Source organism: Musca domestica, unplaced genomic scaffold (assembly GCF_030504385.1).
Source record: "Musca domestica strain aabys unplaced genomic scaffold, Musca_domestica.polishedcontigs.V.1.1 1, whole genome shotgun sequence".
Taxonomy (NCBI): domain Eukaryota; kingdom Metazoa; phylum Arthropoda; class Insecta; order Diptera; family Muscidae; genus Musca; species Musca domestica.
Window position 1 is genome coordinate 17965734 of NW_026712114.1, and position 14003 is coordinate 17979736.

The following is a 14003-nucleotide window of genomic DNA, read 5'->3' on the forward strand; positions in this document are numbered from 1 at the left end:
AAAATTTCGCGAATTTCCCTTCCCAAAACGAAAATGGACTTTAATGCAAGGCACAAATTCAAAGATCAATTTTTTTTTTCTTCTACTGAAAAATTTTTTTTTCATACTTTACAATTTCCAAGGTTCTAGAAAAATTTTGTATTTCGATCCGATAGCATTTAATCCTTTTGTGGCTTTGCATTACTGACCCAGTTCTTTCATTCTTCCTCATACCCTATACCCGCAGTTGAGATACGAAATACATTGTTACATGTCGAAATGCATACACATGTACATACACTCATATTTTGCATCGTTTATATGAAAATTGTTTGCCGGGCGGTTGAATGAACTTGAATTTTCTAGAGAGTAAATACCTACAACATAAACAACACGAGATATGAAGATGTCTCTCGTGTTTGCGTGAAGAGGAATTTTCGAGATACCTATTATTTGCGTGCAGAACTCAGTTCATTGTTGTAATTCGTAAATATATACGATAGGAAAGAGAATAGTACTATGTATGTTTGTAATAATGTAACTGTATCTCATTGAAAATAAACAAAATACATTCGGGATTGAATTAATAGCAACAGTTTAAAGACAGAGAATTCTAGTAAATTCTTTAAATTTGTAAAATATTGAATTAAAGGTGAGAAAACATTAAATCTTTTTTTTATGTCCTCCACCATAATATGGAGGGTATATTAAGTTTGTTATTCCGTTTGTAACATTTGTAACATATATTCTTGATCAGCATAACATTTACAGTGGTTTATATTTACCTGCATCAACATTAGCTGCGCATTGGCCTTTGCAGACCAAAAAACTTTTTTATGCCATTTTTTTCTGAATCCCTTTATTTGAATTGTATTTAAGTGCCCAATCGATAGCTGCACATTGGACATTCCTGCCTCGAAAATTTGGTAATTTTTTTCAATTTGGTTACAAAAGTTGTATTTATCTGCACAAGAAAATTCTTTGCAAACTCAAAAAAGACACTAAAAACTACCACTTCGTTCTTGTTTTTGTATTCGCAAAAACAATAACAACACAAGAAAAGAGCATGCAATAAAAACATATTCTCGCTTCCTCTCCCACACTAAAAGATGGTTATGCTGCTGCTGCTTTCTTGTGCACGAATAGAAAATTAAAGATAACTGCACTTTTTGTGCACGTAAGTAAAATTAAAGATACCTGTTTCATTGTGCAGATAAATGCAATGAAGCTACCTGCATTTTGGGCATTGCTGCACAAGATGTCGTGCAATTTTTGATTGTGCAGGTAAGCAAAAAATACTGTATGTCGTACGTCTGTGGAAATAACTCTAGCTAACGAACGAAATGAAGTAGATTGATAAAATTTTACTTAAATGTATATTATGTCTGCAGGACTTTTGGTATGGGCCATGTAGGTCCACGTTTTCGTATAGGCCCCATATAACGGTACCTCCCGATCTTCGGTATTTTAATGATTTTATCGACATTATTCACCGGAATTGTTTTAAATTTGGTATTTGAAGTTCATAATGGATACTACAGCCTAAGACAAAAAATTGTTTGTGCAGGTCCACGTCTTCGTATAGCCCCCATATAACGGTACCTCCCGATATTCTGTATTTTGATGATTTTAGCAAATTTCTTCACCGGAATTGTTTCAAATTTGGTATTTGAAGTTCGTAATGGATAGTACAACCTCTGACAGAAAATTGCCTTTGCAGGTCCATGCCTTCGTATTGTAATGGCTTAGGACAAATGTTACCTATGCAGGTCCATGTCGTCGTATAGACCCTAAAATAACAGCTACATTCGGCATTTTTAGGATTTTAACATAATTTTTTAACGGATTTTATTGTTTTTTTTTTCTTTTATTCCTTGCAAATGGTGGAGGAAACTCGGCCGAAATTACAACTTTTTTACTAGCTTAAGTCATCGGCTAGCTTCTTTGTAAGGACAGGTCTAAATCGTATTATAATTTTACCCTGATCAAGAATATATATACTTTGTTATCTCTAAAATTATTATTTCGATGAGTTACAAACGGAATGTCGAATTTAATATACCCTTCATACTATGTATGATGGAGGGTATAACAAGTAACAGCAATGGATGAAGGACTAGCAGCTTTATTAGAAAATAAAACTTTGGAAATTACTAACCTGCCAAAGGGAAAAACACCTATAGATAGCAGCTGGTGCTTTAAAGGAAAACCCGACTCTAAGGTAGAGCTTGAGAGATAAAAATGTAGACTTGTTGTGAAGGCACCGAATTTCCAAACAAATGAAATTCTAATCCAAACAAAATTATTTTATATTTCGGGTTACGGGTGGATTTCCTGTATGAAAAGGTTCCTTGCGATTTTTGGTGTTTCAAAGATTTTAACGCCTATTTTCAGCCATATCAGCTTTATTTATACCCTCCACCATCCCCCCGCAAGGAGGGGTTCTGTTACCACTACTCTGGCTTTTGGTGATAAATGCCTTTCTAATCGAACTGGAACAAAGGTCGTGCCTTCCGTCGACGATTGCTGGGAAATTCCCTCAAATTGTTTCAGATCTTATGCAGGGAGCTCTAGTTAAACTCTCCAGATGGGCTCGCTGCAATGGATTTGCCGTGAACCCATCAAAAACAGAGCTAGTACTCTTCACAAGGAAGGATCCCACACTTTTCGCTACCAATACTTAATGGTGTTATGCTAAGCCTTTCTTCGGAAGCCAAATATCTCGGTACCGTCCTAGACCAGAAACTAAGCTGGGAGAGGAACATCGAGGAGAAGGCGAAGAAGGGCTTAATTGCACTTTATTCCCGCAAAAACTCAATAGGAAAAAGCTGGGGACTCTAACCTCACAAAATCAAATAGTTATATGAGTCAGTCGTCCGACCAATTCTAACCTAAGGAGGGCTTGCTTGGTGAAAAAACTGCCTTCGGTAAAAGCATTGATAAGGTCCAAAGAGTTGCATCGCTACTAATTACAGGCGCGTTTAGAAGCACGCCCCAATCCGCACTAGACAACCTACTCAACTTAAAACCGTCAGGTTTATTTGTATAGGAACAAGCTGCTAGGTTTGCCCTGCGACTCAATGAACTGGGACAATGGCGAATTCAGCCCTTTGGATACTCCGGCCTTTTCAAGTATGTGGCGGGCATAGGAAATCAGGCTATAGCTAGCGATTATATATCACCTAGGCAAAGCTTTGAACTAAATGATATCCATATACCTAACAGAGACATCTGGACTCGCGACACTCCACCTTTAAACGGCATAGCTGTCTATACTGATGGGTCAAAGGTGGAAAGTGGGACGGGAGCAGGAGTCTACTGTGAAAGTCTAAACAACGACTGTAACTACTTTCAGGCAGAAATCTTTGCTGTCATGAAGGCCATAGAGCACCTGGCAAATAGAATCAATGAATGTCGATAGTCAAGCGGCCCTGAAGGCTCTAAATTCATTTACACTCAAATCTATGGCAGTTCGGGAATGCAGGAATGGAAAAGGTTAAATCGTTTGTCAAACTCTGTTGGGTCCCTGGACACTGCAACATATATGGCAATGAATCGGCGGATGAATTGGCCAGACGTGGATCTGAGTCAGTAGATCTAGAGATTGAGAGCTCAGTGAAGCCATCCTTATGCCACTTCTTCCAAGTACTGCATAAGCATTATCTTGGAAGATTTCAACAGAACTGACTAACTGGAAGGGAATGTAATGTCTCCAAAAAGATTTGGCCGGTGAACTCCGAAAGGAGATCGAGGTCACTCATATCCATGATGAAGCTGGACTTGAAGCTTGTGGTGGGCCTAATTGCAGGACACTGCAATATAAAGGCCATGACATCCAAAAGGGGGGGGGGGGTGTTGACGACACTGAATACTGGAGGCTTTGTCCGGACGAGGAGGAAACTGAGACGGTGGAGCACTTACTCTGCCACTGGCCAACTCTTATAGGGGTGGAATAGAGGTTACTGGGTAAGCAAATTCTGCCAGACTTGTCCTCCATCTCCGACATCGAGCCAGCGGTCATTCTTCAGTTAGCCAGTAGACTAAAATGGCTAAGGACAACACGCTGATTACACCGTGGATGCAAACCTACTAACTTCTCTACGCCTCATTCAGATTCTCGATTCTTCGTTTTTGAGGGGTCTAATGGGTACTACAGCCTATGACAAAAAATTGCGTATCCAGGTCCTCGTCTCGCCAAATGGTGGAGGGTATTTTTTTTTTTTGTGGTTTGTTGGTAGTATAACTCCTCATGCAACGGTACCTCCTGATTTTCAGTCGCGATTTCCAACAGATTCAGGTGAAATTTTATATATCGGGATTGTACGTAGATTAACTTCTCTCGAATAAATATTCAATATAGGTATGGCCCCCACACAATGGTATTTTGAAGGTAAAAAAAAGTTCGGCACACCTGGTTTTTCTGGTTATTAACATAAGGTCATTTAATGATGATTTATTGGGATCCTCGATATAGGATGCTTTATAGAGGAAAAAGCTTTCCTGGAGTTTTATAAATAGAAAACGATCTACAGGTCGTCAATCGAAAAAAAAATCGGGTTTTAATTCGATTTTCTATTAACAGAAGAGTTCTTCTAGAGATGGATAGAGTCAAGAAGTCTGTACTGGAGTTTGTTGCTTCAGATCAATGACCTTTTCCTATAAAAGAATTTGTCAACTTCTTTTATAAATAGAAGGACTTTTTAAAGTTCTGCTTCTGTGGGTGCTATTTGTGCTAAATATTTTATCACTAGTGTAGCTATACTCTTAGACACACAACATTCATGCAGCGATTTTAAAATTGCCTCTCAGTTCCCATGCATTCCCACCCCAATGCATTGAGTGTCGCCCAATGTCCTTACTCTTGTATTTCTCTCTTTTTTCAACAAAATGTATCTCGAAAATTCAGCCAAATTCGTCGAAGAGTATCTGGAAAATACGATTGGTGGTCGGATTTTGTATAAATAGTCGGCGCAAAGTTCTCTGCGGCATTAGTACAAAAGTACAATTCAAAGCGTTAACAAAGCGATATAAAACCGAAAGAAAATATTAAGCGGAAAAAGCCGTTTTAAAAGACAACAAATCGTTAGTTCAAAAGAAAAAGAAGTCCTACCAAGGAACAAGAACAAGTTAAAAAAGAAGAAGTATTCAAAAGCCTCAAGGAAATAATTTAAACTGATACAGAGGCTAGTCATTGAATTCGAAAGAGAAATCACAGAACAAAAATAAAAATGGTAGCAGTTGGTATTGATTTGGGCACAACGTACTCCTGCGTTGGTATCTTCCAACATGGCAAAGTGGAAATCATTGCAAATGACCAGGGCAATCGCACCACACCCAGCTATGTGGCCTTTACCGATTCGGAGCGTTTGATTGGTGATGCTGCCAAAAATCAGGTAGCCATGAATCCAAGAAACACCGTCTTCGATGCCAAACGTTTGATTGGCCGCAAATATGATGACCCAAAAATTATGGAAGACATTAAACATTGGCCCTTCAAGGTGGTGAGCGATTGCGGCAAACCCAAGATCTGTGTGGAATTCAAAGGGGAACAGAAACGTTTTGCTCCCGAGGAGATTAGCTCAATGGTGTTGACGAAAATGAAGGAGACTGCTGAGGCGTATCTAGGACAAAGTGTAAGTGATGCGGTGATCACGGTGCCGGCCTATTTCAATGATTCCCAGAGGCAGGCCACCAAAGATGCTGGGCGCATTGCAGGTTTGAATGTTCTGAGAATCATTAACGAGCCCACAGCTGCCGCCTTGGCTTATGGCCTCGACAAAAATCTGAAAGGAGAACGCAATGTGTTGATTTTCGATTTGGGTGGTGGTACCTTTGATGTCTCGATTCTGACCATTGATGAGGGCTCCTTGTTTGAGGTGCGAGCCACGGCCGGTGATACCCATTTGGGTGGTGAAGACTTCGACAATCGTCTGGTCAACCATTTGGCCGATGAATTCAAGAGGAAATACAAGAAAGATCTACGTTCCAATCCCAGGGCTTTGCGCCGGCTTAGAACTGCTGCGGAGAGGGCCAAACGCACACTGTCTTCAAGCACTGAGGCCACCATTGAAATTGATGCCCTATTCGATGGCATTGATTATTACACCAAAGTAAGTCGGGCCCGTTTTGAGGAGTTATGTGCCGATCTATTCCGTCAAACACTGCAGCCGGTGGAAAAGGCTCTCAACGATGCCAAAATGGATAAGAATCAAATCCATGATATTGTCTTGGTTGGTGGTTCTACACGCATACCAAAGGTCCAGAATTTGTTGCAACAATTCTTCTGTGGCAAGACATTGAATTTGTCCATTAATCCCGACGAAGCTGTGGCCTATGGTGCAGCCATCCAGGCAGCCATATTGAGTGGTGACAAGAGCAGTGCCATACAAGATGTTTTGCTGGTGGATGTGGCTCCCCTCTCGTTGGGTATTGAAACGGCTGGCGGTGTAATGGCCAAGATTATTGAACGCAACTCACGCATACCATGCAAACAGACGCAAACCTTCTCCACCTATTCGGATAATCAGACCGGGGTCACCATTCAGGTGTACGAGGGTGAACGTGTCATGACTAAGGATAACAACCGCTTGGGTACCTTTGACTTGTCCGGCATACCACCAGCTCCACGTGGTGTACCCCAAATTGAGGTAACGTTCGATTTGGATGCCAACGGAATTCTCAATGTCTCGGCCAAGGAAATGAGTTCTGGAAATGCTAAAAATATTACCATCAAAAATGACAAAGGACGTCTGTCGCAGGCGGAAATCGACAGAATGGTTAATGAGGCCGAGAAATATGCCGCCGAAGATGAAAATCAACGCAACAAGATTGCTGCCCGCAACAATTTGGAAAGCTATGTGTTTGGTGTGAAGCAGGCCTTGGATCAGGCCAGCGGAGACAAGATTTCGGCCCAAGAGAAAGCTGAGACTTTGCGAGCATGTGATGATACCATCAAATGGCTGGATGCCAATACTATGGCCGAACGCGAAGAATATGAGGATAAAATGAAAGAGATCAGTAAGATCTGTACGCCCATCATGACAAAATTGCATGGCGGTGGTGGTCCAAGTGCTGCATCATGTGGTCAACAGGCAGGAGGATTTGGTGGTGGCCGTGCGGGTCCAACTGTAGACGAAGTCGATTAAATACATTCGATTTTTGTTATGTTATCGTAGAAGTTTATGTCTCATTGCCATTGTCATACTTCCATTCTTGTGATTTTATTTAAAACTATACTTTAAGTAGAATAACCAATTTAATTTATTTCAAAATCATTTTGTTTGAAATAAAGTGAAAATAAATAAATGTTTTATGTTAAAACGATAAATTTATGAGTTTTATGAATTTGTAGAGGGAATGGTTTTATTTTTTCGAGGACTTTTATAGAAAAGGAACTTTATCAGTCCCCGAATACCAAAATATCGGGGGTTAAGGCGTAATGACGGCACCGGGCCGAACTTTTTATACTCTCCATCTACTAGTTTATCAAAGTTCAATTATATAAAGAAAAGAGTAGAATATCGAATATCAATGCATTTGAATTAAAATATAAAAATAACCCAAATAGCGAGACCCATATTATCATTAAATTTGGTTGAAAATTGTGGCAGAAATCTATACCTATTAGTGGACCTGAATCGAACATTCCTTGCAAGGAGATACCTAACGAGAGATTCGCGAGTTTCATCTAATATGGTTAGAAATTATGTCAGAAACCTTTAATATACCGAAAATCTAAAGGAACCCTTATATGCAGGCTATACTTAAACGTGGACCATATAGCCCATTTTATCAGTCTGCATATAATTTAAACGGTTTTGTCAAACTTCAAAGCTCTAGATAAATAAGCTCTAGATTTACAATAACCGAAAGATGGACAGACAGAAATACCGAAAATTTGGAGAAATTGTTATATTGAGCTGTACCTATTGGTGGACCTGAATCGAACATTTTTTCCAAGGAAAGACCTAACGAGAACACCAATTGCCAAGTGTCATCTAATTTGGTAGGGAAATTTGTCAGAAACCTAAAAAAATATCGAAAATCTGGAGGTACCGTTATATGGAGGCTATACCTAAACGTAAATATAAACATTTGTGGCAAATTTCAAAGCCCTACATTAAATAATGCAAGAGTCTTGATTTCAACAGACCGACAGATGAACAGACAGAATATACAGGCTGAGATGAAAAAAAAAAACTGCAACCGACTTCAGACCGCTGTTAAAACTATTCCAGTGACAAAAGCATTTTGGTGAGAATTCTTATTATTATATTATATTGTGATTTCTTTATATTTGGCTGGAAAACCACAAATGGCTATTGTTATAGTACTTCAGCATTTAAATGTAAATAGATCTGTTGTGTAGCGTAGCCTGACGTCAAGGAAATGGACGGAAGAAAACAGCAACATCAGCATGAATTACCTCAAAAGAGGTAAAGAGTTGCTTCACTTGACCGATAGTGGTGAACTGCCGAATTTGGTTTTCTCCGATGAGAAAACATTCGATGTCCAGACGTTTGTAAACAAACAAAATGATCGTGTTTACTTACCAAAGAGGTCGGCTGAAAATGTGCACCTTCGATTAGCCACCAGAAATCAAGAGCCGACCATGGTGACGATGTGGGTCGCCATAACAGCCGATGGTCGCTCTCCGCTCGTATTAATCTACCGTGGCATCAGAATAAATGCCGAATATTATCGCGAAAATATTCTGGAGGGTATATTAATACCTTGGACACGCAAACATTTTGGCCGCAGACCTTAGACATTCCAAAAGGACTCAGCACCAAGGCACTCAAAACGCGCCACTCAAGAATGCTTACAAAATGAGGTATCTCGCTTCAATTCCAGCGCACAATGGCCACCAACATCTCCGAATACCAATCCGTTGGACTATTGTGGATGCAGTATTTTGGAAAGCAAGGTTTCACTAAAAAATACCAAAGTGTCGATCACCTCAAACAAGCGCTTAGCCGGGAATAAGACAAAATACCTCAGAGCGACTTTCGGGCAGCGTGTGACGATTTCCTTGGCCGTTTGAAGGCCATAGTTCGTGTCAAAGGTGACCAATTCGAGCAAATTCGACAGTTCACCACTTTCGGCCAAAGGAAGCAACTCTTTAGCTCTTTTGAGACTATTTTCTTTCTGTTTCGGTGTAAGTTCTTGCACCTTATGGAATTTCAATGGCTTAATCCCAGGCTATTTTTCAATATTTGCCAAATGGAATATTGCGATATGTTCAGCTCACGAGCCACTTTTCGGCCACTGCGACGCAGGTTTCGATCAAGTCGCTTCTTTGCCATTTCTGCTGGTGTTGCTGTTTTTGTTTTTCGTCCACTTCCTTGACGTCGGGCTACGCTACCGGCAGCCAAATATAAAGAAACCACATTATCACGCTTGAATTCCATCACGAATTCTCACTAAAATGCTTTTGTACGCTTTTAAACTATAATAAGCTGTCACTGGAATAACAGCTGTCGGACGAGTGGCTTAGAAATGACAGCAGTCTGAAGCTGGTCGCAGTTTTTTCATCTCACCCTGTATATTTGGAAGTATCTCTAAAAAATTTTATATGCACATATCTATTGATCTATTACAGATACAAATTTGGAATGTGTAACGGAATTTAGAACACAAATAAATTTGCAAAATTGTATTGAAATCGGTTTATATTTGCATATACCTCGAATATATATTTTCGGCCGTTTTCATGTATTTGATGCACGGAACATATTATATTTCTCCAATTTCAATGAAATCTGGAAAAAGGGGTAGCGAAGCCCCAACGGTGTAATACATAATTTCCTAAAATTGCCTTTTTTAAATGGTATAAACCATATTTCGTATTTCCGTACCACATAAAATTAAAAAAAAAATAAACTGGGGACTTACCTTTTTTCTCCTTTAAATGGAAAAAGTTTTTAAACAGCAGCAGCAATGGACACACATTTACAGTACGTTTACATATAAATGGGTTAACCCACTGGATTTGGATTAAAATTGTCATATCCATTACTTGTACTTCAAATAAATCCTCTTAAAGTAGGTTAACCTTGCAAAAAGTTCTAACGTAAACATGGCATTACATATACAAATCATTGATATTGATAAATAAAAACCACAATTGGGAATATTTTTTTACTATTTTTCTTATATTTTGTTAATTTGGCACAAATTCATTAAAGATTTTCCAGAAGAAAGGCTCTTTTGTTGATTTTACACTGAATTTGTCCAAAAAGCGCGCGAATTTTGCGACTGGAGTAAACGTTGACATTGACAAATTTTGACATCGCCATTTGCAGCACTACAACAACAGTTGTGCACACACACACGAATAGCGGAAGATAAAAATGACATTAAATCTACATTATTTTGTGATGAACTCAATACTATTTATAATTAAAAATATTTTCTTGTAATTATGATTTTTTAATACATATTTTTTCACATTTTCACCATTTTTTACACAAAAACCGACAATAAATTCGAAGACGACCGAGCTTTCATGTAACGACACATAAAATTATGAGATGAAGAGCAAGACTACTCAGAAAAGTGTCGGTTGTTAATAAACCAGAGGCGCAGCACAACAAAGGCACGTGCAACGACTGCGAAAAGGATAGCAATAGCTGGAAAATAAAGTGGCAGATTGTAAAAAATAGTTTTTTGTACTTCCTTTTTTAAGAAAAATTGTAATATTTATTATTTTTTAACACCGTTGTTGACAAGGCTCTGAATCTCTTTAATAAAAAAATATGAACGAATTCCAAATGCATTGTCAATTTAACACTACTCTTTGTAAAAGGCACAACACAACAACACGAAATTGCACAAACACTCGAGAATTTCGGCACGTCGTTATCTTTCAAAAAGGGTAAAGGCAAATTATATTAAATCCACGTTAGTTTTCGTTTCAATTGAACACTTTTTTCTCTTCATGTGAATTCATTTTTGCCCTTATTTTTTCTTTTTATACACATAACTGACGACAAATGCCACAACGACCAAGCTTTCAAATCACGACATAGAAACTGATGAGAACAAGAGGAAGCACAATCGCAAAAGTGTTGGCTGTTATTAACAGCGGTGCTCAAAACCGTGTTCTAGAACATGAACAGAAAAAAGAGATAATTTAAGAGAAAATTATAAATCTGATTTTCTTTATATTTTACGATTCAATTTAATTATTTTTAACATGAATGTTTGCCTAAATAATTTATAAAGCAAATGGATAAAAAATATTTGTATAAATAATGACTTTTGTTCTTGATTTAAATAAGAAAAGAGAAATTTGACTGAAAAGAGATATTTGTTTTTGAGCACCCCTGCTGTTAATAAACCAAAGCCGCAGCGCAGCATGGGTACGTGCAACAAGTGTGAGAAGGATGGCAAGTGTGAGAGACTTAAAGAAGCAGTTTGCAAAAATTAGAAATTACTTTTCCTTTTGCTTCATTTTTTTCAATAAAAAATTATTTAACTTTGTTATTATATGACACAATTGTTGATTTATCACCTACAGATCTTTGACAAAAATATGTATAGACAATTTACGACTTCTCTCTTTACAAGGCACAACACAACAACACGAAATTGCACAAACACACGAGAAGGTCGGCTCATTGTGGTCTTTAAAAAAGTAGAAGACAAATTGAATTTTTTTGCCGCATCATTGCTCGTTATAAACCTCGATTATTATGTTTGAAACATATTTTCTCTTCTTAAGAATTTATAATTAATTTTTCCGCATTTTCTCTTCATTTATACAAAAATAACCGACAACAAAATATAAGATGACTGAACATTCAAGTAACGACAAATAAACTGACAAGAAGGAAAGGCAAATGACTAATCAGAAAAAGAGCCGGTTGTTGGTAAACCAAAGGCGCAGCACAATATAAGAACATTGAATAAGTGTGAAAGGGACGGCTATAATGCAAAAATTATTAGCAGAGGGAATAGGAAGCGGATTGCAAATTATTCGTTGCTAACAGGGTTTCCGTATTCTTTTAATCATGAAAATGGGATTTATTTTTAGTAAGAAGAATGTCAGATATTTAGCAAATTACCCATATAGTTTTGTACAATATGGAAATATTATTATGAAAACGTGTGTACTGTTAAGACAGTTCAAGAAAGAAAATTGTGTTCCCCGACGAAGCGGTAAAATGTTAAAGTTATCGATTTTGGAGTGAAGATTCGTCAGATTCATTGCAAAAAAGACACAGTTTGGTGTGATTTATGGGCTGGTGGCATCATTGTACCGTACTTCTTCAAAGAGCTAACGTAAGATGATATCAAACGTTTTTTTTTTGCCAAAATATAAAAGATCTTGACTTGCCACACAGCACTAAACTTATTCAGACGCGGATTCGGTGAACATTTTATTTCACGTTCGGACCGGTTAATTGGCCGCCTCGATTGTGCGATTCTACGCCATTGGACTATTTTTTGTGGGGGAGCTCATGTCTTTACAGACTAGCCCGCTTCAATTTACGCATTGGAAGACACATTCGTAAGACATTGGTCGAAATGTTGGAAAGAGTATGTCAAAGTTAGACTAAGCGAATGGGTCATTTGGGGCGCAATCGCGCTCAGTTTGGTTGCATGAAGTAATCTTCAAAATTTTAATTATATGGACGTTTCCTTCAATAAATAAATAATAATTTAATAAAAATTTAAAGAAAAATTTAAATAAAAATTTTTATTTAATTTATTTAATAATTTAAATAAAAATTTCATACATTTTTCTGAATTTTTGCGTTTTTTGAAAAAACTTTCCCATAGCCCTTGGAAAATCGCCAATTTCAAGGATTTTCAGCAATTTTGTGTTTCACAGCATTACAGTACGTTTACATATAAATGGGTTAACCCACTGAATTTGGATTAAAATTGTCATATCCATTACATATACTTCAAATTAATCCTCTTGAAGTAGGTTATAGTACGTTTATATATATGAGGGTTAACCCACTGGATTTGGATTTAAATTGTCATATCCATTACTTTTACTTCAAATAAATCCTCTCAATGAAGGTTAACCCTACAAAAAGTTCTAACGTAAACATGGCATTAGCCCTGCAAAAAAATCTAACGTAAACATAGCATTACCCAAAATTCGACGTACAAAGTCAACGTTTTTCACCACACAATTTAAACACGTGTATTTATATGAGAGTTGCCGAACTACGTCGTACGGCGAAAAAAATTTCAAAATTAAACAATTTCAACATTGACAATTGAACAATTTATTTCTCTGTGTGTTGAAAATAAAAATGAATAATAAACAAGTAAAAACGTTGTAATTTCGGCCGGGCCGGTCTTTGAATACCCTCAAACATTTGGAACGAATTTGGCAATTTTTAAAAAAAATAAAAATCCGTTGAAAATTCTGTTAAAATCTTAATGTAGCCGTCATATTAGGGTCTATGCGACGACGTGGACCTACATAGGAAACTTTTGTCATAAACCATTAGAACATTCAAATGTGAGACTTGAAAAAATCGGTGAATAATGTAGCTAAAATCATCAAAATTCCGAATATATGGCGGTACCTCCATTGGGGCTATACGAAGACACAGACAATTTTCTGTTATAGGCTGTAGCATGGTACAATGCATGGTACAATGAAGAGAAGGTAGGTCAACTTTGAAAAAATTGCAAGTATAGAGGTCTACCTGTTTGGCTTGTAATGTCAGAATTACTATCAAAACAATAAAAAAGCAAACAACTTGTTGCATTGGTTTTGAATAAATAATTTAAAACCGCGAAAACTGAATGAATGGTCAAAATTTCTTTTCAATATCATGTTCTATATATCTCTTATGGTTTATTTCGCGACAAAAACTGTAGATTTTGTCGATGCATTCGTTGCAATAAGCATTTTGAAAACACCCGAATTTGAATATTTTCTGAACAATTTTTTATTATTGAAAAGAAGACACACACATAAGCAAATGAAGTTGACATATTAATCCAGAAAAATAAAAAAATTTAAATCATATGGTAGTTCTGCCCTACCTTGA

The 14003-nt window shown here is 37.4% G+C and overlaps 1 protein-coding gene across 1 annotated transcript; it reads left to right on the top strand.

Annotated features, from left to right (window-relative positions):
* Window positions 1-5160: 5160 nt before the first annotated feature.
* On the top strand, window positions 5161-7255 carry LOC101898450 (heat shock protein 70-like). Its single transcript, XM_005189400.4, has one exon. It carries the CDS (start codon window positions 5208-5210, stop codon window positions 7122-7124), a length of 1917 nt encoding a protein of 638 aa, XP_005189457.2. The 5' UTR covers window positions 5161-5207; the 3' UTR covers window positions 7125-7255.
* The last annotated feature ends 6748 nt before the right edge of the window (window positions 7256-14003 follow it).